Genomic DNA, 27,757 nt, shown 5'->3' with positions numbered 1-27,757 from the left:
CCCTTCAAGCCCAGAGTGCTACTTTTCAGCAGCACTTACTGAGAGCAACTGGGAAGGAGTTAAAGTATGGGAATTCTACAGCCAGCCTGCTGCAAACGATATAGATTTAAAGTGCCTTTGGAAACAGAGTCAATAATCCTTTGGGACATCACCTGCCTTCTATTTTCCATCATCAAAGCAAGGTCAGGAAAATCAGCCTCGAAATAAGATTGTGGGGGGAACAAACCGCCCCAAGCCCCCTTTCCTACGCTGCCAAAAAAAGAAAAGTTTGCAGCACTTCTGCACCTGTCGCCCTTACCTGTTTGCAAGGAGATGTTCCTCGTTTCTGTGTCCGAGAGAGAGAAAATCCTGAGATGATACAAAGTCCCTGCTTCTAAGCCATTGTAGCTGCATTCGTAGGACTCGTTAGTCTTCTGGACGGGATGACACTCCGTGTGCGAGGCGTTGTCAGAGCTGCACGTCAGGGTGAAGTTGCAGAGATTCCCCAAACTGCTCCATCTGAGATAGACAGACCGGCTGGAGACCCTCCACTCCGTCAGGTTGATGGCGCATTTCACAGGCTCCCCATGGCCCTTCTGGAGAGGACAACACAGACCGCTGATTAGCCACAACATGCCTTGACTTCTGCAGCACTCACCTTATTCCCTGAGTCGGTCTTGGGGCCATTGGGGTCGCTCACCAGGTGGGGAGACTTGCAACGTGAGTCAAGAAAAGGAGACTGCCCCCGCTGCCCCTGGGGGGGGGGGGAGGGTGCTGCTGGTGAAGGCAGCAATGGAAATTCACCTGGGGGAGAGGTGGGAGAGTGGCAGGGGGCAGAGGGGAGTCTCTGAGCAGTAGGAAAGGGGGGTGCAGGTGAGTTGCTCTGGGATGGACTCAGTGAAGATGAAATGATGGGGGGGGGGAGAACTGCGGGTTCCCCCTGGCGCCCCTTCCCCCCTCCTGGCAGCTCACCTTGATGAGGGCCAGCGCCATCCACAAGGAGACCCCAGCTGCCGAGCGCAGCATTGCCACCAGTGTTTTATTTGCAATAATCCTCGTAGTGGGGGGGGTGGGGTGGGGAGGGATAAAGAAGCGAAGTTGCCAAAAATGGGTCCTGGGTCGAGCCCCCCTCCCCCCCCCCCGGCTGGTGCGCGAGGGGCAGCCCTCTGCGGGGCAGGGCACTTGTCGCATGCGCTCAGGGGGGGCCCCGGGCTCCCTGAGGTTTCCTTCGGGCAGGGGGTGCGCAGGGGCTGCCCGCGGCCGGCTGCAGGCTCCGGGAGGAGGAGGAAGAGGCAGCTCGCCGCAGCACTTCCCACGCTGCCATGCTGACCCCGGCTGACTCTGCCTCAGCCCTGGCCGCCGACTTCCGCAATCAAAAGGCAATTTCCTTGCGTCCCTCTCCAGAGGCACAAGGGGGAGGGGGGGCAGGAGCCAATGTCTGCGGCCGGCAGGGCGCCCAGGCCGGGCTGCCCCCTGTGCCCCCCTCAGCCTGCTCCAAGACTTTCACTTTCCTCCGCTCCTTCCTCCTGGTGCTAGGCTCAGCGCCTCTCGCTTCTCCCCCTTCACTTTCCTCTCCCCCAGCCCTCTTCCTTCCTATCTTCCTCCCTCATCTGCTTTCTCCCGGGGCTCCGCTCCTATCCCAGGGCTATTTCTGACTCGGGAGCGACCAGATGCTCATTGCCCTGAGCTTCTCTCCCCCTCCCCACGCCCATCGGAATCTCTTATGTAAACCGTCTCGTTTCACACTTGCCTCACCCCGGGTCCCATCCAGTTCACTTTCCCAGCCGCCCCCCCCCCCCCCACGTTCTCCTTTGCCAACCTGGGCTTTACACAGATTGTGTTCAAACCTCCTTTCCCATCTGTCTAGAGACTGGGGGTGTCTCTGCAAAGTCATCATCTGGAGAGTGCAACTTTCTGGCTAAGTTTTTCAGCCCCTCCTTCATTCTCTCTGTGCCCCACAGTGTCATTTCAGCAGTGCCCAAGATTAAATAACCAGCAGTCAACATACTCATTCGTTGTTTTTCTAGCATATTCAAACCAGTCTAATCTCTACCTGTAAAAACACACAAAAGAGTTCAAGGCTTTGTATGCCCTGGTATTTAATTTCTCCACAACTCCATGGATGGAGGAGTAATCAGTACATCAAAGAGGGTCAAGTTATCTCCGCTTCCCCCCCCCCTCAACTTTTGTCGTTGAAACAATCTCCTTCCCAGTTCCTGAATAGCTCTGAAACTAAAAATACACACCACAGAAAGCAAGAAAGTCTCCAGATTCTCAGGGAACAAAGAAAATGAATGTCATACACTAAAGAAGCAGAAGCAACAGCAGAACCCACCACTTCTCCTATTTACTCCCATTTCCTTTCATCTACATTTCAAGCCATAGTAAACAGGGGGTGGGGGGGGGGTAAGGTACCTAGAATTTCAGAGTAGTAGCCTTTTTAGTCTGTATTCACAAAAAGAAAAGGAGTACTAGTGGCACCTTAGAGACTAACCAATTTATCTGAGCATAATTTATTTATGCTCAAATAAATTGGTTAGTCTCTAAGGTGCCACTAGTACTCCTTTTCTTTGTACCTAGAATTGTTTCACATCTTCAGTATCAGGATAGATAAGATAGAAGCAGATTGGGTAAATTTGGAGTTCACTAGAAAAGAAAAGTAGGCTTTTTTCCCCCTTTACACAGGATATATTATATTTCTGCATTTTCAGTACTATATAATGTACAAGGGTTTTAACTTTCATGATCAACAATTAAGCACATTTTTCAGCAGCATTGTTACATTTTCTTCTGTGGGTACTGACATGAAAAAATGCTGTGAGTTAAAAATAGCTGTTTGTTAACCCTCTTGGAGGAAGGGGGGGCTGTTGGATATTTCTGTCTATTGTTAGAAATAAGTGATCAGTCTGATAAGCAAGATCCAACAGTGTGAAAAGGCCAAGCTTCTAACAGTTTTACTCATGCTGAATAGTATCTTGGTCTCTGAGCCCACACTGAACTCTCTGAGTGTGGATTCCCACACCTGTGCAAAGCTCCATGGATTTCAGTGGGACTGTGTGCAGGGGTCCACTGATGCAAAGCTCAGTATTACGATCAACGCGTTATTCTGCACATCATCCCACTGCAACAAATGTGGCAGAATCTGGCTCAAAATGAAGGACATAAACAATAAATTGAGCATCAACCCAAACACGGTATCATGCTGGATCAATTTCAGTGACATGTCTAAAAATTTTCCGTAACCACAACTATGTGATTCATAAGCTGTAGTGATACGATTAGTGTTATTTTTATGTATTATTTGTAGTATGGTAGTGCCAGGAACCTCAGTCACTGACCAGGACCCTATGGTGCTAGGCACTGTACAAAAACGGTACAAAATTATGGTCTCTGCTATTCTAAAGTGCTATTCTAAAGTGATAAACAGTAGTGTGATAGGTAACACACGGCATGTGTGTTAGAACAAAATAAATGTAGATCTGAAATGATAGCGGTATCTTGTTAAAATCCATTCAAGTTGAGTGATGTCAGTTGCTGCACTAGCCACTCAGACTTTCTGATATTACAAGATCATTTTTAGAAACAGTGAGGTGATAGTGCTTCCAAGAATGACAAAACATTATCAATATGGTCACCACACCTTCAGAGATCTATAAGCATAACATATCTGGAAAAAAACTATAGGTCCCTATTTCAACATGTGCATGTTTAAAAGCACCTGTTTGTTTGGGTTTTTTTTTTGAACTTGTGTAGATCACACATAGATCCTTCTGTAAATGCACCACGTTCAGAATCTTAAATTATAGCAAAGATGTACTTTAAAAATACAGGTTTCAGAGAAGCAGCCGTGTTAGTCTGTATTCGCAAAAAGAAAAGGAGTACTTGTGGCACCTTAGAGACTAACCCATTTATTTGAGCATAAGCTTTCGTGAGCTACAGCTCACTTCAACGGATGCATTCAGTGGAAAATACAGTGAGGAGATTTATATACACACAGAACATGAAAAAATGGGTGTTTATCATGCACACTATAAGGAGAGTGATCACTTAAGATGAGCTATTACCAGCGGGGGGGGGGGGGGGGAGAAAACCTTTTGTAGTGATAATCAAGGTGGGCCATTTCCAGCAGTTAATAAGAACATCTGAGGAACAGTGGTGGTGGGGTGGGGCAATAAACAAGGGGAAATAGTTTTACTTTGTGTAATGACTCAACCACTCCCAGTCTCTATTCAAGCCTAAGTTAATTGTATCCAATTTGCAAATTAATTCCAATTCAGCAGTCTCTCGTTGGAGTCTGTTTTTGAAGTCTTTTTGTTGAAGAATAGCCACTTTTAGGTCAGAAATCGAGTGACCAGAGAGATTGAAGTGTTCTCCGACTGGTTTATGAATGTTATAATTCTTGACGTCGGATTTGTGTCCATGTATTCTTTTATGTAGAGACTGTCCAGTTTGACCAATGTACATGGCAGAGGGGATTATTGGTTTATTACATTGGTCAAACTGGACAGTCTTTACGTAAAAGAATACATGGACACAAATCCGACGTCAAGAATTATAACATTCATAAACCAGTCGGAGAACACTTCAATCTCTCTGGTCATAGAATCATAGAATATCAGGGTTGGAAGCGACCTCAAGAGGTCATCTAGTCCAACCCCCTGCTCAAAGCAGGACCGATCCCCGACTAAATCATCCCAGCCAGGGCTTTGTCAAACCTGATCTTAAAAACTTCTAGGGAAGGAGATTCCACTGAAAACATTCCAGTGTTTCACCACCCTCATAGTGAAAAAGTTTTTCCTAATATCCAACCTAAATCTTCCCCACTGCAACTTGAGACCATTACTCCTTGTTCTGTCATCTGCTACCACTGAGAACAGTCTAGAGCCATCCTCTTTGGAACCCCCTTTCAGGTAGTTGAAAGCAGCTATCAAATCCCCCCTCATTCTTCTCTTCTGAAGACTAAACATCCCCAGTTCCCTCAGCCTCTCCTCATAAGTCATGTGTTCCAGTCCCCTAATCATTTTTATTGCCCTCCGCTGGACTCTTTCCAATTTTTCCACATCCTTCTTGTAGTGTGGGGCTCAAAACTGGAAACAGTACTCCAGATGAGGCCTCACCAACATCGAATAGAGGGGAACGATCACGTCCCTCGATCTGCTGGCTATGCCCCTATTTATACATCCCAAAATGCCATTGGCCTTTTCAGCAACAAGGGCACACTGTTGACTCATATCCAACTTTTTGTCCACTGTCACCCCTAGGTCCTTTTCTGCAGAACTGCTGCCGAGCCATTTGGTCCCTAGTCTGTAGCGGTGCATTGGATTCTTCCGTCCTAAGTGCAGGACTCTGCACTTGTCCTTGTTGAACCTCATCAGATTTCTTTTGGCCCAATCCTCCAATTTGTCTAGGTCCCTCTGTATCCTATCCCTACCCTCCAGCATATCTACCACTCCTCCCAGTTTAGTGTCACTCGATTTCTGACCTAAAAGTGGCTATTCTTCAACAAAAAGACTTCAAAAACAGAGACTGCTGAATTGGAATTAATTTGCAAATTGGATACAATTAACTTAGGCTTGAATAGAGACTGGGAGTGGTTGAGTCATTACACAAAGTAAAACTATTTCCCCTTGTTTATTCCCCCCCCCCCCACTGTTCCTCAGACGTTCTTGTTAACTGCTGGAAATGGCCCACCTTGATTATCACTACAAAAGGTTTTCTCTCCCCCCCCTCCTGCTGGTAATAGCTTATCTTAAGTAATCACTCTCCATACAGCGTGCATGATAAACACCCATTTTTTCATGTTCTGTGTGTATATAAATTTCCTCACCGTATTTTCCACTGAATGCATCCGATGAAGTGAGCTGTAGCTCACGAAAGCTTATGCTCAAATAAATTGGTTAGTCTCTAAGGTGCCACAAGTACTCCTTTTCTTTTTAAAAATACATAAACTAAATATACATTTGGAATGAAAGAAGAAAAATCTGTGTTTGAGGAACATGGCAAACTTTTTTTGATCAAATTTGCAGGTACGTTTCTAGACAATCAACCCATTGCCCTTTTCTTTACCAATTGGTCTTAATGAAATCAGGAGAAGTTTCAGAGCTTCAACCAAATGTTGAATTTTACCTAAAAGGACTGAATTCTCCTGAAGAGGTTGTTTCCAACCAGAATAATTCAGTTGTATTGTGCTCTATGGCAAAAGAGAGCCAAATTTCAAAATTTCATCCTGGGAGATTCACAAGTAAGAGGATGCTGCTGCTTTTTCTGTGTTGTCCTTAAATTGAGAAGCAGTTCTTTTTTTATTGATTGACTGATTGATTGTTACCCCTGCAATTGAAAAGGCTTTAAAAGTCTCACCCTTCCTGTATTTTCATTGGAAAATAAGTATAGATGTGTGAACTTCCAGGAATCCTTCTGTATATTGCAGAGGACAGTGACACTCAAGGGTAAGGATTGCCAGAGATGTCTATCCCAACACTGGAATAAGGGATAGGATAGGCCACTGATGGTATTATATTTTAACAGAATAAACAGCATAATACCAAAGAATTAATTCTAAGTTGGTACTGAACAGACACACTCTTAGTAAATCAGTAAGCATGGCCCTTAGCAGTTACTGAATCAGTCTGCTCAGCCAAGAATTTTATTTTTTTTTAAAAAAGCTGGAAGTGAGTTTTGGGAGTGCCCGGATGTGTGTCTAATAGCAGGCTCCAGTCTTTTTCAGACACTTTCCCAAGGTTTCCTGGCTTTTTTTTTTCTTTTTTTTTAAACACCAACTGTGCTCTCTCTCTTTTTTTAATCAGAAGGAAATGGGCTTTGCATAGCTTTTGTCACAGCTTTGAAAGTACAAGCTGCAGATTTACTTGCAACCCAGAGCTGCTCTAAACTAAACATTTTGTTTGATTCAAGTGCCGCCATTGTCCCCCCAAAATGGGTTTGTTCACAGGCAAACAACGTCAAGGCTTTTATTCTGTAAGCTATGGAGACTGGCCTGTGTTGGTACTGTTCACAGACATCATTGTGTTCCTAACAATGATATTACGTACTTATATAGCTTTTTCTATTTTCAAAGCATTGTACAAACATTATACAATCCTTTAAACACCCATGGCAAGTGGACAAATAAATGTTTTAACCCCATTTTACAGACAGGGAAACTGAAAGACCAGCAGTTTAAGGCCAAAAATGTTAAACTTGTATGTCTAAAGCGAAGCACCTAAATTAAAGTGGCTTGATGTAGCTGGGAGCTGCAGGTGCTCAATACCTCCAAAAATTAGATCACTTTTATGTAAATGCTTAATATGGATTTAAGTGCTTCACTTTAGGCCTCTAGGCTTGAAAAATTTGACCTATGTGATTTGCTGAAGTCCACTGATGTGAATCATTGACAAAACCAGGACTAGAATTTAGGAATTCCTAGTTCACTAGATCATGGTGTAGCCTGATTTTTCTAAAACTTTGATGGGGGTACTTTGTGGCAGTGTGGGGAGGCAGAGTGTAAGTTTGCTATTAACAACAAAAGATTTTGTGTAATATTTCGATTCAGAGTGAAGTTACCAGTAGGCCCTTAGCGTTCTAGTTGGAGTGCATGTACCTTAATGGTGTGTGTGAGACAGCTAGCTTGATGTATAATGTACATCTAATTCACTTGCATGAAACCTGAAAAATCAAATCATACCTGGGTGCAAAATCCTCCCTCAGCTCAGCACCAGACTGCGGGGTTGCAGTGCAGCAACTTTACCTCTTGCTGCAGTTGCTCCAGCCTATATGCTGGGATAGCAGCTACAGCCTCTCTACACGTTTTGTGTGTGTTTGGATTCTGGATCTGCATAGTCCTGGCTCACATTGCTCCCCCGTCTACCTCCCGCGCTGCCCTCCACACCAGCTTATGCAGAATGGGTGCAGAGATGCTCTTTGTGGCAAACCAGGGATGTAGAGGCCTCGCTTCGAGGCCTCTCCATCCACAGTCCATCCATTCCCCCCCATGCCCCCACCCCCAGCAAAGCCTAGGTGGTGCTGACATCCTTGGGCAGGCCCACTGAATCAGGGTGAATTTCACCTTTACAGTGAAGACCATTGAATAAACAGAAAACTGTTATAGAGCACTCCAAACAGCTGCATGGTAGTAAGTTCTACTGGAATACATACAAAACTGGGCAGATACAAAGCACATTTCCCAGTCTCATCCAAAGTAATGCTGTCACCTAAAGTAATGACTAAACACTTTTATTTGCCCATTCCAACCTTTTAGCACAGAAAATATCCCATGGCAATAGAAGCAACATGGAATTGAAGGGATTTGAAACATCAGTATATCTGTAGCAGTGATATAACAAATTACATATCACATTCTTTAAACCTTACTGCCTGCACATAGCCAGATTTTTACAGATGATCTGTGTTTTTGCATCCACACACTGTGTTTTTCTCTTACAGTACTTGACTGTACCTTGCAGAGATGCACACAGAGGGAAGGGTGGAAGGCATCCTATAGAGTCCGCATGTGCACTGCTACATCCTTTTACAGGGTGAAACTTAGTACTCTTTGCTGGTTTTTCTGGCCTATGCATAAAAAGTCTGCCTCCTTCCCATCTCTGCTCTCCCCCTGTGGGTGAGTGGGCCCTAAGTGAAGCAAGGAAAGAGCAACCTCTGTGGTTCCCTGAGTACAGGGCTTGTACTTTTGCCTAACACTTACGCAAGGTGGCAGTGAAAAAGTTCTTTACACCATCTCCACACTGCATATCCCCGACATAAGAGCCAGGCTGAATCTAGCTCACAATTATTTAAGTCATTCAGACATCACCCGCGTATACCTGAAAACCATGTATTTAACTCAACTACCTAAATTGCACATAGGATTACTTGCACCTGCAAAACAGCTGAAAATCAGGCTCATAAGGTTGGAATAGCACTTTTCTTTTCAATAGAGATGGAACCACAGCTCACACAGCATGCCAACTGGAGAATCAGAAATAGCACCCTGTCCTCTGCCCGCTCAGCTGGACTGCACTTACTCTGAATATGTCCCCTGGCATTTTCAAGCTTCTTGTCAATGCATTTGATACAGATACGGAATGACTGAAAACCAGGCCCAGTATATTCCAATTAACTTGTCTGCCTTACCTCTTCTGTGGTACTGAAGTATTGATAGGGAGTTGCTGGAATCCAGGATTTCTCTGTTACTGCAGACAACTTCAGGGTCAGATAGAGTTTTTCATTAGTGTTTTTATTGTAGTTTTCTGTAATGTTTCTGATGAAGATCTCTGTGCTACTCCTATGGAAATTCCCAGGACTAGATGTAATAGCATTAAAGGGAGAGGAGGTACTTCTACTGTTCTCCAAGATGCAGAAAATCCAGTGCAGATCTAAGATGAATAAAGGACAATAACTAAAATTAGCTTCATATTTGCTCATCATCCGTTCTTTCAACAGTAAAGACCCTGGAACCTGTTATACTGTAAGTAGTTTAGTGTAAGTGTTCCTGTCAGTTCTATAGCCTTGGAAACAGATGTTTTATAGACCTTTCGCTTACATGATTAGAATATTTGTGAAAACCATAGTAAAACAAAATTACTGGATCATTTAAACCATAAATTTTAAGCAGAATTCCCCATTGATTCTGAGGAGGGAAATAGTGCTTTAATTTTGATGGCATGATATGGCTTACAAAATTTTGCACTTATTTGAATGTATTGGATATCAAAAGATTCCAATTTCTTAGGGGAAACTAATTATTTGCATCACATTCCAGGCTAGAGTCTAATCTAATTTACAGTGCTGTAAATGCAGAGGGACATAATTCAAGCTAATAAAGTTGCTTTAGTGTAAATGCAGCCTAAATATGGCCCTCTGTATCACAAGTGTGATGCTTGCATTTTACTTTTAATTCTTGCTTGAAAATAGTAGATCAAAGAATTCAAAACAACCTTGACAAATTGGAGAACTGTTTTGATTTAGACAAGATGAAATTCAATAAAGACAAGTGCAAAGTACTTCACCTACTAAGGAAAAATCAAATGAACAACTACAGACTGGGGAATAACTGACTAAGTGGTAGTACTGTTGAAAAGAATCTGATGGTGGATGAAAAATGGAACATGAGCCAACAATGTGATGCAGTTGCAAAAAAAAGGTGAGATTGGCCTGGGGGAAGCTCTCAGTGGCTTGAGCATTTGCCTGCTAAACCCAGGGTTGTAAGTTCTCTCCTTGAGGGGGCCCTTTAGGGATATGGGGCAAAAATTGGGGATTGGTCCTGCTTTGAGCAGGGGGTTGGACTAGATGACTTCCTGAGGTCCCTTCCAACCCTGATATTCTATATTAATAGGAATGTAATTTCTAAGACATGGAAGCAATTTTCCCTCTCTGGTGAGGCCTCAGCTGGAGTCAGGGCTGTCCCTAAGAGGGTGCGGGGCCCGGGACTACCCCCTCATCTGCCCCCACTCCACCCCAAGCCCCCGCCTCACCTCTTCCTGCCCCTGCTCCATCCTGCCCCCATTCCACTCCTTCCTTCAAGCTCCCACCCCTCCTCTTTCTGGCTTCCGCCCCCTCCCCTGAGCGAGGCTGGGGCCAGGGTGCTTGCTGCTGCCGGCACAAGGCCCCCCGCTATTCCCCCAGGCTGTCCTGGATGCCATGTCCCCCTGAAGCACGCCTCCCCCCCCCCAAAGCGTGGGGCCCTGGGTGGTTGCCCCATCCTATGGACGGGACGGCTCTGGATGGAGTACTGTGTCCAGTTCTGGGCAGCGCACTTTAGGAAAGATGTGGACAAATTGGAGACATGCCAGAGCAGAGCAACAAAAATTAAAAAAAGTTTAGAAAACCTCACCTCTGAGGAAATGTTAAAAAAACTGGGCATGTTTAGTCTTCAGAAAAAAAGACTGAGGGGGGACTTGATAACAGTCTTCAAATATGTTAAGGGCTGTTACAAAGAGGATGGTGATCAATTGTTCTGTATCAAGGGGGATTTAGGTTTGATACTAGGAAAACTTTTCTAACTATAAGGTTAGTTAAGTTCTGGAATAGGCTTCAAAGGGATGTAGTGGAATTCCTATCATTGGAGGTTTTTAAGAACAGGTTGGACAAACACTTGTCAGGGATGGTCTAGGTTTACTTGATTCTGCTTCAGTACAGGGGGCTGGGCTCAATGTCCTCTCAAGGTCCTTTCCAGCTCCACATTTCAGAGATTCGATGATAGTTTAAAACATTTCCATGTGTACTATTATACCAGTTCTGTCCAGAGAGCAAACGACCCTTGGTTGCTGTCTTTTCAAGGTTCTGATAACAATTATATGAGTTAGCTGAATCATTTGCAAATTTGTACCACTGGTTTGTGTTTTTAGTCACGTATCCTTTAGAGAATGCCAAAGTTACAATTAGCATGCAGGAAAGATTTTACTGCACATTTTTCCTCCACATTTTCATGTCTCTTCCTCCCCACTGATATGTATTTAATATCCTTTCTCTGTGGCCAGTAGGGCAGGGTTCAATCTGTGGTGGACTCTCCATCTAGGAGCACCACATTTAGGCTGGGCACTTGGAACTGCTCACTGTCTTCTCCCAGAGAACTGAATCACCATGTCTAGCCTTTACTAGCCTAAAGCCTATGATACTTTTCCTGTCTTTGAACCAGGGTCTTGCACATGACAGAACTTTGTTTTGGTGCTGCACCACTGGGTTGGTTGCCACTTAGAACAATTTTAGCTCACAGGCCTTCTAAAAAGATTTAATAACTGGGTTAGATGTAGCAGAAAACTTCCAGTATGATTATTTAGCATGTAATTATGATGTCTTAGCATGCCAACCTATGTTTACTCCTCTACCAAAAGGATCAGTTGGTGAACTTTCCTCCTAAAATGCATATAACTTTTCTCATATGTTAACTTGCCTATTTAATGCTACTGATAAACTAAAACTTTGCATGCTCTTATTTACATCCAGGAATATAACCAAAATATATAAGACATATGTTTCTGTAAGTTACACTTTAATGAACATGTTTCCTCATCCGAACAACACAGTATGTTAGCCCAGCATATATCATCTGAGCCCTTTCAGAGGTATTTTTCAGATGAATATATAACCATACTACTGTATGTATTTCCCCTTTTTTATCTAATTTTGCTCTTCTATGAACAAAAATTTCTAAGTCTCTATTAAATCACAAAAATGTTGATCAAATATTTTACAAAATCTAGGTGCTAAGGCCAATACTGCGGGTCTAATGCTGCTCTCTCTTACACTGGTATAAGGCTGGATTAACTCCACTGAAATCGCTGATGGAACTGGGAGAGCAGCATTTAACCTAAAGTCTGCTCCAGTGGTGCAAAACAGCCAGGATGCTGTTTTAATAGGATATCTGGAGAATCCCCTGGTGCATGTGTGGAGCCCATGTAGCGCTCAGTCTACACTACACAGCTTTTACCAGAGGGGAGAGAGAGGGTGTGGCTAGAGCATCACTGTGCTCTCACTGTCCTCAGTTGCAAGGAGGGCCCCTTGGGGCCATAGAAATGTAGCATTTCTCTGAAACTTCTCTGAGTTACTCCAAAGACTAGACTAGCTGGCAAAAAGGTTGCTTAAAGACAATGGGAGCTACCAGGTGCTCAGCAGCACTTTTGAAAATCAGGCCACTTGATTTGGTGCCTAAATATGGATTTAGAAGCCTAACTTAAAGCACCCATTTTTGAAAATCTTGGCCTCAGCCAAGTCATGTATAGCTAAATAGCAATGATTGCAGCAGGAAATAGTTTGCATTGCATTGCCAGCTGGGTTTTAGGTAAGCTTCAACTCCATAAAAGGGCAGGTCCTGACACTAGAGCCACACATAACAGCATTCAGCAGGCAGGGGACTAGTAGCTGCGACCATGCAGAGGAGACAGAACTTGATAGACAGAAAGGACTGTAGAGCAGGTGTTTTGCAGAAACACTCCCTCACCTCTGCGAGAAGTCAAATTGAACACAGAATCACACATATGATAGTCATGCTGGAGGTCAAGGTCAGTACTACTGTGGGTTTCTAGCCAAAGGACCCTTCTAGTCAACATAAGATTGACCACAGGAGCCAGTCAGTTACCTTTCACTATATAAATCAGTCTCTTATTCTATTTTCAGGAGTACTGCTCAATATAGACCTACTCCTCCACACACTGAAATTGATGGTAGCTTTGCACTGACTTCAATAAAAACAGAATCAGACCTAATATTATTTTTCCAAGGGAGCAGCACCACTGTCCTGATACAAGGATTCCTGGTCCATCTTAAACAGAAGGTATTTGTTAAAGAAAACTACCCATCGTAGACACAAACAGATGTCCACACAGCTTGAGTTCCAGCGTTGTATCTCTTTTTGACCAGGAAGCATCCACCTGCTTAGAAATCTATACAGCACACAGAGAGCTCTAGGGTAGGCTTTTCAAAGGTGTTCAGCATTGTTCTAATTCACTGGTTCTCAAACTTTTGTATTGGTGACCCCTTTCACAGATTTCAGAGTAGCAGCTGTGTTAGTCTGTATCCCCAAAAAGAAAAGGAGGACTTGTGGCACCTTAGAGACTAACCAATTTATTTGAGCATAAGCTTTTTTGAGCTACAGCTCACGTCATCAGATGCATTCAGTGGAAAATACAGTGAGGAGATTTATATACACAGAGAACGTGAAACAATGGATTTTACCATACACATTGTAAGGACAGTGATCAGGTAAGGTGAGCTATTACCAGCAGGAAAGCGGGGGGAGGAGGGGGACCTTTTGTAGTCATAATCAAGGTGGGCCATTTCCAGCAGTTGACAAGAATGTCTGAGGAACACTGTGTGTGTGGGGGGGGGGGAGTAAACATGGGGAAATAGTTTTACTTTGTGTAATGACCCACCCACTCCCAGTCTCTATTCAAGCCTAAGTTAATTGTATCCAGTTTGCAAATTAATTCCAATTCAGCAGGCTCTTGTGGAGTCTGTTTTTGAAGTTTTTTTGTTGAAGAATTGTCACTTTTAGGTCTGTAATCGAGTGACCAAAGAAATTGAAGTGTTCTCCGACTGGTTTTTGAATGTTATAATTCTTGACATCTGATTTGTGTCCATTTATTCTTTTACGTAGAGACTGTCCAGTTTGGCCAATGAACATGGCAGAGGGGCATTGCTGGCACATGACGGCATATATCACATTGGTGGATGTGCAGGTGAACGAGCCTCTGATAGTGTGGCTGATGTGATTAGGCCCTATGATGGTGTCCCCGAATAGATATGTGGACACAGTTGGCAACGGGCTCACTGTATTTTACACAGCATGCATCTGATGAAGTGAGCTGTAGCTCACGGAAGCTTATGCTCATATAAATTCGTTAGTCTCTAAGGTGCCACAAGTCCTCCTTCCCTTTCACAGAGTAAGCCTCTGAATGCGACCTCCCTTATAAATTAAAAACACTTTTAAAATATATTTAACACCATTATAAATGCTGGAGGCAAAGTGGGGTTTGGAGTGGAGGCTGACAGCTCGTGACTCCCCATGTAATAACCTCGCGACCCCCAGTTTGAAAACCCTTGTTCTAACTGTTCCCATTGAAATCAATGGAAAAACTCTCACTGACTTCAATGGGAACAATCAGGCCAACAGGGAGTAATTTTTTAAAGATGACCTCTGGTGGCTGAATGACATACTGCATGTAAACATACTACAACCATCAGTATCAAAGCATGAGAACGTTATGAAAATGCACAGATTACATCTATCTTGCAAACTGCATATACACATTCCTCTTTTGCCACCTAAGCAAAATAAGGCCATTTACAAGAACGTGAAATCCATCAGTTTTGGGAATATGATGGTAGTGTGCAATGCAAAAATATATTGCTGATTTAGTTGCCAAATACTAGTATCCTATCATGACTCCTAAATACCCAGACAAGCTGGTCTGGTACAGCTTTTTGGAACTTCTCAGATCTTGTAAGATTGGCTATCGGGGGTAAGCAAAAACAGTTTCAAATAAGTGATGTTGGATTATAACTGAAACGTGCATGAATCAGACCCCTGTTATGGAAGTTAAGGGAAGCTATGATATAAAATCAGTTCTAAGCAATTATTGAAAATAGAAGGGCAATGTTTTGAAAGGGTCTGTATGTTTTGCAGGAAAAATGAATGTTGGATTTAGATTTCTAACTACTTGAACTGTCGGTAGCCTGCAAAAATGGATGCCATTTTTAAAAATCAGGCTCCGTCTTTTGTTGCAGGTAAGAATACAGAAGAGTAGCAGAAACTGACCAATGGTATGTTTTTAAAGCCTTCTCTGTGTAGTTCCTTAAAAGTTAAAAAAATGGATTTTACCTTAGAAAAATGTCTTCCTCGTCTGTAACTTTGCATTACAGGATTTATCCTTGAACAAATTTTTGTATCTCATGGATACATAGGGGGAAGCTGAACTGGTTCAGATAAAAACAAGAATGCCCCCAAACTTCACCCTAAACCCACATGTTTCCTTACACTTACTGGTTTTGGAAATTCTGTAGTATCCCCAAGTTCTTGTGGTGATTCCAATGCCAATGGAAGCAGGACATTCCAGATATCTAATGTGACACCTGCTTCCAGCCTATTTCCACAGACCCAAGAGATTAAGAACATGAGAATGGCTATACTGGGTCAGACCAAAGGTCCATCTAGCCTAGTATCCTGTCTTCCAACAGTGGCCAGTTCCAGATGCCCCAGAGGGAATGAAAAGAACAGGTAATCACCAAGTGATCCATCCCCTGTCACCCATTCCTAGCTTCTGGCAAACAGAGGGTCTAATAACAACATCCCTGCCCATCCTGGCAAATAGCCATTAATGGACCTATCCTCCATGAATTTCTCTAGTTCTTATTTTAGTCCTGTTATAGTCTTGGCCTTCACAACATCCTCTGGCAAAGGGTTCCACAAATTGACTGTGCACTGTGTGAAGAAATACTTTCTTTTGTTTGTTTTAAACCTGCTGCCTATTAATTTCATTGGGTGATCCTTAATTCTTGCATTATGAGAAGGAGTAAATAACACTTCCTTATTTACTTTCTCCACACCAGTCATGATTTCATAGGCCTCTGTTATATCCCCCCTCAGCTGGCTCTTTTCCAAACTGAAAAGTCCCAATCTTATTAATCTCTCCTCATACAGAAGCTGTTCCAAACCCCTAATCATTTTTGTTGCCCTTTTCTGAAACTTTTCCAATTCTAGTATATCTTTTCTGAGATGGGGTGACTACATCTGCACATAGTATTCAAAATGTGGGCGTACCATGGACTTATGCTTTTTTTGCCTCCGTCTTCACGAACAAGGTCAGCTCCCAGACTGCTGTGCTGGGCATCACAACATGGGGAATAGATGGCCAGCCCTCTGTGGAGAAAGAGGTGGTTAGGGACTATTTAGAAAAACTGGACGTGCGCAAGTCCATGGGGCCGGATGAGTTGCATCCAAGAGTGCTAAAGGAACTGGCGGCTGTGATTGCAGAGCCATTGGCCATTATCTTTGAAAACTCGTGGCGAACGGGGGAAGTCCTGGATGACTGGAAAAAGGCTAATATAGTGCCAATCTTTAAAAAAGGGAAGAAGGAGGATCCTGGGAACTACAGGCCAGTAAGCCTCACTTCAGTCCCCGGAAAAATCATGGAGCAGGTCCTCAAAGAATCAATCCTGAAGCACTTACATGAGAGGAAAGTGATCAGGAACAGTCAGCATGGATTCACCAAGGGAAGGTCATGCCTGACTAATCTAATTGCCTTCTATGATGAAGGGAAGGTTCTGTGGATGAAGGGAAAGCAGTGGATGTATTGTATCTTGACTTTAGCAAAGCTTTTGACACGGTCTCCCACAGTATTCTTGTCAGCAAGTTAAAGAAGTATGGGCTGGATGAATGCACTATAAGGTGGGTAGAAAGTTGGCTAGATTGTCGGGCTCAACGGGTAGTGATCAATGGCTCCATGTCTAGTTGGCAGCCGGTGTCAAGTGGAGTGCCCCAGGGGTCGGTTCTGGGGCCGGTTTTGTTCAATATCTTCATAAATGATCTGGAGGATGGTGTGGATTCCACTCTCAGCAAATTTGAAGATGATACTAAACTGGGAGGAGTGGTAGATACGCTGGAAGGCAGGGATAGGATACAGAGGGACCTAGACAAATTGGAGGATTGGGCCAAAAGAAATCTGATGAGGTTCAATAAGGATAAGTGCAGGGTCCTGCACTTAGGACGGAAGAACCCAACGCACAGTTACAGACTAGGGACCAAATGGCTAGGCAGCAGTTCTGCGGAAAAGGACCTGGGGTGACAATGGACGAGAAGCTGGATATGAGCCAGCAGTGTGCCCTTGTTGCCAAGAAGGCCAATGGCATTTTGGGATGTGTAAGTAGGGGCATTGCCAGCAGATCGAGGGACGTGATCGTCCCCCTCTATTTGACATTGGTGAGGCCTCATCTGGAGTACTGTGTCCAGTTTTGGGCCCCACACTACAAGAAGGATGTGGATAAATTGGAGAGAGTCCAGCGAAGGGCAACAAAAATGATTAGGGGTCTGAAACACATGAGTTATGAGGAGAGGCTGAAGGAACTGGGATTGTTTAGTCTGCAGAAGAGAAGAATGAGGGGGGATTTGATAGCTGCTTTCAACTACCTGAGAGGTAGTTCCAGGGAGGATGGTTCTAGACTATTCTCAGTGGTGGAAGAGGACAGGACAAGGAGTAATGGTCTCAAGTTGCAGTGGGGGAGGTTTAGGTTGGATATTAGGAAAAACTTTTTCACTAGGAGGGTGGTGAAACACTGGAATGCGTTGCCTAGGGAGGTGGTGGAATCTCCTTCCTTAGAAGTTTTTAAGGTCAGGCTTGACAAAGCCGTGGCTGGGATGATTTAATTGGGTATGGGTCCTGCTTTTGAGCAGGGGGTTGGACTAGATGACCTCCTGAGGTCCCTTCCAACCCTGATATTCTATGATTATATACAGTCAATATGATATTTTCTGTCCTATTATCTATCCCTTTCTTAATGATTCCCAACATTCTGTTAGATTTTTTTGACTGCCACTGCACATTGAGTGGATGTTTTCAGAGAACTATCCACAGTGATTCCAAGATCTCTTTCATGAGTGGTAACAGCTAAATTAGACCCCATCATTGTATATGTATAGTTGAGATTATGTTTTCCAATGTGCATTACTTTGCATTTATCAACATTGAATTTCATCTGCCATTTTGTTGCCCAGTCACCCAGTTTTGTGAGATCCCTCTGTAGCTCATCGCAGTCTGCCTGGGACTTAACTACTTGAGTAGTTTTGTATCAGCTGCAAATTTTGCCACCTCACTGTTTACCCCTTTTTCCAGATCATTTATGAAGAGGGCTCTGTGTCTGTCGCGGAGGTCACAGGAAGTCACAGATTCCGTGATTTCCTGTGACCTCCGTGACTTCTGCAGTAGTCAGTGTGGCTGACCCCAGCGCTGCCCCGGGACCAGCTGCTCCATGTGGCGCTGGGGACAGCTACACTGGCCACTGTTGGAGCAGCCTGGGGCCAGTCACACCAGCTGCTGCTCTGGCGACCCTGGGCAGCTGGCCTCAGGGACCACCCGAGCAGCGGCCTATGAGGCTGACCTAGGGCACTCCCTGAATGGTGGACCCGGGGACAGTGGGAGCAGCTGCAGCTCGGTGGCTCCCGGCAGTGGTCCTGGGGCGGCTGAAGCAGTACCTGCCCCTCGGGGCTTCCCCCATCTCCCAGAAGCAGCCGGAGCAGCAGTGGGGCCTCCTGGGCTTTCCCTTTCCCCTGGCGGCAGCCGGAGCAGTAGCGGGCCCCCAGGGCTTCCCCTCCCCCCATCAGCAGCTGGTGCCACAGGCCCTCCCGGGTTCCATCCCCGCAGCTGCTGCCGTGGCCCCCTCAGACTTCCCCTCCAATATTCAATCAGGGGTATTTATGGTATATAAGTCATGGACAGGTCACGGGCGTGATTTTTTGTTTCTTGCCCGTGACCTGTCCATGACTTTTACTAAAAATACCCGTGATTAAATCATAGTCTTATTTATAAGTATATTGAATAGGACTGGTCCCAGTACAGACCCCTGGGGGACACCACTATTTACCTCTCTCCATTCTGAAAACTGACCATTTATTCCTACCCTTTGTTTCCTATCTTTTAACTAGTTACCAATCCATGAGAGGACCTTCCCTCTTATCTCATGACAGCTTACTTTGCTTAAGAGCCTTTGGTTAGGGACCTTGTCAAAGGCTTTCTGAAAATCTAAGTACACTATATCCCCCGTGTCCACATGCTTGTTGACTCCCCCAAAGAAGTCTAGTAGATTGGTGAGGCATGATTTCCCTTTACAAAAACCATGTTGACTCTTCCCCAACAAATTATGTTCATCTATGTGTCTGACAATTCTGTTCTTGACTATAGTTTCAACCAGTTTGCCTGGTATTGAAGTCAGGCTTACTGGCCTGTAATTGCCGGGATCACCTCTGGGGCCCTTTTTAAAACTGGTGTCACATTAGCTATCCTCCAGTCATCTGATACAGAGGCTGATTTAAATGATAGGTTACAAATCATAGTTAGTAGTTCTAGAATTTCACATTTGAGTTCGTTCAGAATGCGGATACCATCTGGTCCTGGCGACTTATTACTGTTTAATTTATCAATTTGTTCCAAAACCTCCTTTAATAACACCTCAATTTGGGACGGTTCCTCAGATTTGTCACCTAAAAAGAATGGCTCTGGTTTGGGAATCTCCCTCACATCCTCAACCGTAAAGACCGACGCAAAGAATTAATTTAGTTTGTCCGCAATGGCCTTATCGTCCTTGAGTGCTCCTTTAGCATCTCAATCGTCCAGCGGCCCCAGTGGTCATTTAGCAAGCTTCCTGCTTCTGATGTACGTAAATTTTTTTTTGCTATTACTTTTTGAGTCTTTGGCTAGGTGTTCTTCAAATTCTTTTTTGGCCTTCCTAATTATATTTTTACACTTCACTTGCCAGAGTTTATGCTCCTTTCTATTTTCCTCACTAGGATTTAACTTCTACTTTTTAAAGGATGCCTTTTTGCCTCTCTCTGCTCCTCTTACTTTGTTGTTTAGCCACGGTGGCACTTTTTTGGTTCTCTTACTGTATTTTTTAATTTGGGGTATACATTTAAGTTGAGCCTCTATTATCGTGTCTTTTTAAAAAATCAGATACTTTAGAGAAGTATCCACACTTTTGGATACTGCTCCAAACAAAACCTTTTCAGATTCACTCTTTGCTAATAATTACTTATTGATAATATAATTGTAAACTCCACATAGGAGAGCTTAGAATTCAAAGACTGACAGACTGAAGCTATAGTCTCAGTACTGGTGCTGTTAAAATCTTTCAGAAATTTCTCTGTATCGTTATTCCACCAGGAAGTTCTTCAGGCTCTAAGTGTCCCTGCGGTCCTCCCTTTCCTGTTCCTGAACCTCCTGGGGCTCTTTCGTTTGGATGCTGTTGGATGTGTTTATGTCCAAGGACTTTCCATTGCTATTCCCTGACAGTCACAGATGATATAGAAGTCATTGTGTGTCAGGGGACACACTGGTCCCCATCAGCACCAGGTTAAGGGGGGCACTTTGTCTCTGTCTTGCCTCCCTGTGATGGGCTCAACACTAGTGCAGGGATGAATTTGGGCCTTAATATCCCCTGGTCAGAGGGTTTTTAGTGGAACAACACAAAGTGATCCTTTCTGCTAGGGCTGACAGTGCAGCCTCCATGGTGCTCCCACCACTTAACAGCTGGGCAGAGAAGGATAAAGTTCCAGTTGCATTCAAGAGCCATGTCAGTGCTAGATTACTAGGCCAACCAATATAGATGACATTGTTTATTGCTAGATTTACAATTGAGAATTTACATTTTAACTCATCATTTATTAGAAATTAAACCTTCTATGATGATGGGAGTAGGCTATGTGAGTTTTTCACTACTTAGAGATTAATTACAATTCAGACCAGTCTATAGTAACAAAAAGGCTGTACCACACAGAAGCTGTTCAGAGGCTTATGTGCAATGAATTGGTGGTCTCATTTAAGTGCCTACTGGGCAAATAGCCACATCAAAAAATTATGAGTATATTTGTCAGCAATTGTGGATGGCAATTTGTTTGCCATCTCAGCAGGGAGATCAACTAACAAACTAACTAAATCTTCATTCTAAGAGACATGGTTGTGACATATTGACCAGATAGTTTGAGGAGGGCAACTTGCATGCTCACTGCCTGTTCTATGGGTTAAGAGGTGATTTCACCTTACAAGGCTTTGGATATGGCAGTGGCATTAAATTCATTGCATTGAATTAGAAAAACACAACTTGATTATGGAATATCTATTGATTTGTTTTCCAGAAAAACTATTTTGATGTACATGAAGGGAGAATGGTTTGGGAGAATGGAAAAAAGGAATAAAAAGGGAAGCTGTGAGAAGAAGAAGACAACAATAGATAGAAGAGAGACAAGCCAGTAGGCCTTGACTTGGGTGAAAGTGATTGAGGGTAAAAAGCCTGGCTGTTGAACAGGTGGGAATGAGGAGGAACTTCGTTGAGGGGGCCTCCATATGTGTGTATAGAAAGTACTTCCATACAGAGAAGGGCACAAATCAAAAAGTCTGGAGAGCAGCCCAAGCCTGGGAAGGCGGTTTATCAAAAACTTTCCAGTTTCAGGGCCTTCTGCTGTTTGCTCATTATTAGTTTGAATTCTGGTTCTGAGACCAAAGGTGATTGCATTAAATGAGTGCACCCAGTCCCTGGGTAATCACCCTGTTTAGGTCACTTTTATACTTATCTTTTCAATCTGAATACTCAGTTCAATCCTGTTTCTGTGACTTATCCATCAGAATCCTCATTCTGCCAACTTTTCAGGAAGAAGAGGTATTTAATGAAATCCTCTTCTGGTATCTTTTCATTCCATGAACACAGTGTATAGGAAAATATAAATACAAAGTAATATCCTTTGCTTCTTTTCTGCTATTAGCTCTAAATTAACATTTAGACAGTGTCTAAAACTATTAGAATGGACTTAGTTTGGATATCTACAGCTGGTTCCACAGGTAACTGCATTTGATCAGGAGAGACAGTTTGTATATAGATTTTCTAGTTAGAACTTGTATGTTATGTAGAATTGAAAGACATTAAGGGGGAGAAGGAGGACTTGTGGCACCTTAGAGACTAAAAAATTTATTTGAGCATAAGCTTTCGTGAGCTACAGCTCACTTCATCGGATGCATTCAGTGGAAAATACAGTGGGGAGATTTATATACACAGAGAACATGAAACAATGGGTGATACCATACACATTGTAACGAGAGTGATCAGGTAAGATGAGCTATTACCAGCAGGAGAGTGGGGTGGAAAAACCTTTTGTAGTGATAATCAAGGTGGGCCATTTCCAGCAGTTGACAAACCTTACCTGATCACTCTCATTACAGTTTGTATGGTAACACCCATTGTTTTACGTTCTCTGTGTATATAAATCTCCCCACTGTATTTTCCACTGAATGCATCCGATGAAGTGAGCTGTAGCTCACGAAAGCTTATGCTCAAAAAAATTTGTTAGTCTCTAAAGTGCCACAAGTCCTCCTTTTCTTTTTGCGGATACAGACTAACACGGTGGCTACTCTGAAACCTGTCATTAAGGGGGAGATATTTCAAAGACACAAAGGGATATCTAAGCCCAGCTCCCACTGAAAGTCAATGGGAATTGGAGATCTAACTCCCAACTATGCCTTTAAAGGTCTCCTCCATGAAATAACAGATGCGCTTCTGTTTGTCAGTATGGACTCAGACATGAGTTTGTCAGTACAGTATATGCTCAGGTACAATGCAGTTGTTAGATGAGACTCAAGTACAATGAATTTGTTAGATTAGATTTAAAGATTGAAAATTTGTTAGGACAGTCTCTCTTGTCCATGTCTATGAACCTTAAAAACAATGACTACTTTTCAACATGTGCAGCACCGTAGCCACATTCATCTCCTCTGTATCTTCTCTATACTTTCTTGGCTGCTCAGACCTTCCAAAATTTTCCCCCTGTGAGCAAGCACAGTTCTGTCCTCAGTCGCCTCTTTTTTTGTGTTTCAAGGGATTGTAGCTCGTTGTGAGTTAGAAAAACACATCAAAATAAAGGGCTTAAACTTCAGTGAAGATGCTACCATTTCTTTTTACAAAACTGAAATATCACATTTATCCTTGGGTTCCTATTACTATAGCATGGAATTATAACCAATTAGGTCTTTATAATTGGATCTATAGCTGAAGTTTTATTTATTCCTGTGGGAGAAATACATACAGGATTTAAACAAAAAAGACAACGAAATTGTGGGCCTATTCCTGAAGTCCTTATATGCATAGTATTTGTTGGTGGGAGTTCAGGAGAGACCTAGAGGTTTTAGGATCATCATAAAGATGGGCAAGAGTTTCTTTAAAAGTGCACATATATAATGTAAGTACTATTTACTTAAACAATGAGACCGGAGAAGCAGACTATTTTAGGTGATTATAGTGTATCTTGGGTAGTGTTAAAAATGCACTAAGATGAAAGCTGCTACTTTAGCCATCCAAGATATGTAAAAAGAAAAGGAGTACTTGTGGCACCTTAGAGACTAACAAATTTATTTTTGCGGATACAGACTAACACAGCTGCTACTCTGAAACCTGTCAAGATATGTAGTAATTGTCCTGAAAAAACTCTGCCCTTAAATGCTCTTTTGGAGGATGGTGGTTGATTTATTTTATTTTAGGAACTCAAGTTAAACAAAAAGCAAGTGGAATAATGCAGTGTTCTCTAGTTGGAAATCATAGTTTTTAGAATGAAAATGTGTAGTGTATTTTTTTAAGCTTTTATGTAAAAAACTGATAACTTTATACTAAAGAGTATATATTTTTCTCTATATATAGAAACCTCACAACCTCATGCCCCATAACCTCTGCCATGCAGAACACAATGCCATCCACGGCCTCAGAAATAACTCTGACATCATAATCAAAAAGGCTGACAAAGAAGGTGCTGTCGTCATCATGAATAAGTTGGAATATGAACAAGAGGCTGCTAGGCAGCTCTCCAACACCACTTTCTACAAGCCATTACCCTCTGATCCCACTGAGGGTTACCAAAAGAAACTACACCATTTGCTCAAGAAACTCCCTGAAAAAGCACAAGAACAAATCCGCACAGACACACCCCTGGAACCCAGACCTGGCGTATTCTATTTGCTACCCAAGATCCATAAACCTGGATATCCTGGACGCCCCATCATCTCAGGCATTGGCACCCTGACAGCAGGATTGTCTGGCTATGTAGACTCCCTCCTCAGGCCCTATGCTACCAGCACTCCCAGCTATCTTTGAGACACTGCTATGGGTACCCGCATGGCCTCACAGTATGCCAACTTTTTTATGGCTGACTTAGAACAACGCTTCCTCAGCTCTTGTCCCCTAATGCCCCTACTCTACTTGCGCTACATTGATGACATCTTCATCATCTGGACCCATGGAAAAGAAGACCTTGAGGAATTCCACCATGATTTCAACAATTTCCATCCCACCATCAACCTCAGCCTGGATCAGTCCACACAAGAGATCCACTTCCTGGACACTACGGTGCTAATAAGCGATGGTCACATAAACACCACCCTATACCGGAAACCTACTGACCGCTATGCATACCTACACACCTCCAGCTCTCACCCAGACCACACCACACGATCCATTGTCTACAGCCAAGCTCTACAATACAACCGCATTTGCTCCAACCCCTCAGACAGAGACAAACACCTACAAGATCTCTATCAAGCATTCTTACAACTACAGTACCCACCTGCTGAAGTGAAGAAACAGATTGACAGAGACAGAAGAGTACCCAGAAGTCACCTACTACAGGACAGGCCCAACAAAGAAAATAACAGAACGCCACTAGCCATCACCTTCAGCCCCCAACTAAAACCTCTCCAATGCATCATCAAGGATCTACAACCAATCCTGAAGGAAGACCCATCACTCTCACAGATCTTGGGAGACAGGCCAGTCCTTGCTTACAGACGGCCCCCCAACCTGAAGCAAATACTCACCAGTGACCACAAACCACACAACAGAACCACTAACCCAGGAACCTATCCTTGCAACAAAGTCTGTTGCCAACTGTGTCCACATATCTATTCAGGGGACAGCATCATAGGGCCTAATCACATCAGCCACACTATCAGAGGCTCGTTCACCTGCACATCTACCAATGTGATATGTGCCAATGTGATATATATTGATATATATTGGTCAAACTGGACAGTCTCTACGTAAAAGAATAAATGGACACAAATCCGACGTCAAGAATTATAACATTCAAAAACCAGTTGGAGAACACTTCAATCTCTCTGGTCACTCGATTACAGACCTAAAAGTGGCAATACTTCAACAAAAAAACTTCAAAAACAGACTCCAACGAGAGACTGCTGAATTGGAATTAATTTGCAAACTGGATACAATTAACTTAGGCTTGAATAGAAACTGGGAGCGGATGGGTCATTACACAAAATAAAACTATTTCCCCATGTTTATTCCCCCTCCACTCTCAATGTTCCTCAGACGTTCTTGTCAACTGCTGGAAATGGCCCACCTTGATTATCACTACAAAAGGTCCTCCCCTCCGTCCCCCCTCGCTCTCTTGCTGGTAATAGCTCACCTTAAGTGATCAGTCTGGTTACAGCGTGTATGGTAACACCAATTGTTTCATGTTCTCTGTGTATATAAATCTCCTCACTGTATTTTCCACTGAATGCGTCTGATGAAGTGAGCTGTAGCGCACGAAAGCTTTTGCTCAAATAAATTTGTTAGTCTCTAAGGTGCCACAAGTACTCCTGTTCTTTTTATATTTTTCTAAATATCTTAAAAATACTTTTCTAATTCAAACCAATTGTCAGACACCGTTTGTTTCATGTTCAGCGCATGATGCATCATATTGCTTCGTTAAAGGCATACACTGAAGCTGGTTGAAATTCTTTGAAATTCTGACAAAAATACTATGTGAAAACTTTTGAATTTTTATGTGTGTGTAACAATGTTTCATCATTTTTTTGACTAGCTCTAACATATACTAATTTATAAACCAAAAAATGTGTATGCTTATTCAGGTTAGAGGGGGAACTCTTTTAGCGCCTCACTTGTGCTAACCAGGAGCTTCAACTGGTTTGGATGGTGGATGGTAAGTAGCTTATAGACAGCGGTGAACATATGAGCCACTGGAATTTTGACAGACCAGAAAAGCATTGTTCTAACAGCCTCAGCAAGAAGGTGGCCGGCACATGGAAAAACGCTTTCTATCACTTCTATTTTCAGTTTAACCTACATTTTAAACCAACAAAAAACCTTGGGATGAGGCTTACCTCCATTTGGGAATTACTGAGTGCTTCTTCTGGCTAGCTGGCTACTTTATACCTGATCCTGCTCCACTGAAATCAATGTGAGGTTTACCATTGACTTTAAAGGGTGCAGGATCAAGCCCTTTTGGCTTTAGTCTCCCCATGATGTAATCCTCCAAGACTCAGTCCAATGTCTGAGATAATAAAAGAGGACAGGCACACCAAAGGTGTGCAGAAGGGTACTGTTTTAGAGGGGAGGGTCTGTATGTGGGACAGATGGTGCAAAGGAGCAGATAAAGTGGAAGGGAGTGGGGAAAATGGAAACAAGAAATTTTGGCACTACCTGGCTGAATGTCAAAGTGTACAGTGTAATGGGGTTTAGCAAACCCCATACTGAGCAAAGGCAGAAGGGAGAGGAGAGTGTTCCCTAATTACAGGCAATCAGGCTGATCACTCCCCCTGTGCAGCTGCCAGAACTTCCCATCACAGAGACATGGACCCACAGCTGTGACCCATAAGGAAAACATGCCCATCTATAAATGAGGGCAAACAGAGATGGAAGGGAGGTAGAAAAGCCTGGCATAGTAGAGGGTCACCTACCTCCATTTCAGGCTGTGTCTAAGAAACCCACAAGGAGACAAAAGGAGATGGCAAGCTCTGGAGTTTAAGGGCTGATTGACTCAATTTAAGCTAAGAATTTATGGAGTGGTTGAACTGAAGGGGACCAGGAAAAGCTGGGTCCCTTAGACAGATTGCACCAAGAGCAGCTGACAATGAGTGATTTTGCTTATTTGTTATCTCCTCTGTTATGTCTAGCTGAAGTTGCAGACTAAACAGACAGAGGATATAATGATGTATTTGATGCACTTTTCCCCTCCTCCTCTTCTTCTGTGTCTTTGAGGAGCTGAGCACACTAAGGCAGGGGTTCTTGCAATACATTTTTTGGTGGCCTCAGAGTGTGGCCACCAACTCTTGCTGGTGGCCACTGTGACTTTTTCCCCTAAAAAACTTAATTAACTTTAGGAAAAACAAAATAAATATGCACAGATACACGTCCAAATCATTATAATGTATCTATGTAGGGTTTTTTTTTGCAGACTCCATCATAAAAATAGTGTACAGTTGTCTCTATTCTTTAGGGGATCTAAACAGAATAGAAACACAAATAAGGTGCTTTGAACATTCTTGTCTTTTTCTTATTGTTTCTTTTTCTTTTTTTTAAGACTTGCTAGCTACTAAGTGTTCTGTGAAAAGTGATACTAACAAACACACAGAGATCACTTTTCACAGCAGACTCACTCAGCCCCAGCAAGCCCAGGGACAAATTAAGCCCTGGATGGGGAGGTGGGTACAGAGGCAGCAGGGGCCAAGGGTGATGGGGCACTGGGGGAAGCAACGGGAGGGTAGAGGTGATGCGGGGGTGAGCTTGGGGCCAGAGTCCATCACCACGC

General features: G+C 43.3%; 2 protein-coding genes across 3 annotated transcripts in view; one reads left to right on the top strand and one right to left on the bottom strand.

Moving 5' to 3' along the window:
* The window catches only part of PTPRB (protein tyrosine phosphatase receptor type B), a 105,118-nt gene that overhangs the window by 71,605 nt on the left and 5,756 nt on the right, over nucleotides 1-27,757 (bottom strand). Inside the window, exons 3-4 of one of the 2 annotated variants that reach the window (XM_048835789.2) lie at nucleotides 9,103-9,344; nucleotides 299-575 (exon numbers count right to left, since the gene is read on the bottom strand). In XM_048835789.2, coding sequence (XP_048691746.2) covers nucleotides 299-575; nucleotides 9,103-9,344 — 519 coding nt within the window. Of the gene's footprint in view, nucleotides 1-298; nucleotides 576-951; nucleotides 1,596-9,102; nucleotides 9,345-27,757 lie in introns of those variants that run through there. The other variant, XM_048835788.2, reaches the window with a different exon arrangement.
* On the top strand, nucleotides 469-25,793 carry LOC142070597 (uncharacterized). The gene is made up of 2 exons (XM_075124361.1): nucleotides 469-682; nucleotides 23,854-25,793. Exon 2 carries the CDS (start codon nucleotides 24,313-24,315, stop codon nucleotides 25,246-25,248), a length of 936 nt encoding a protein of 311 aa, XP_074980462.1. The 5' UTR covers nucleotides 469-682; nucleotides 23,854-24,312; the 3' UTR covers nucleotides 25,249-25,793.

This window comes from Caretta caretta, chromosome 1 (genome assembly GCF_965140235.1).
Source record: "Caretta caretta isolate rCarCar2 chromosome 1, rCarCar1.hap1, whole genome shotgun sequence".
NCBI classification, from domain to species: Eukaryota; Metazoa; Chordata; order Testudines; family Cheloniidae; genus Caretta; species Caretta caretta.
This window is presented reverse-complemented; position numbering and strand designations above follow the sequence as displayed.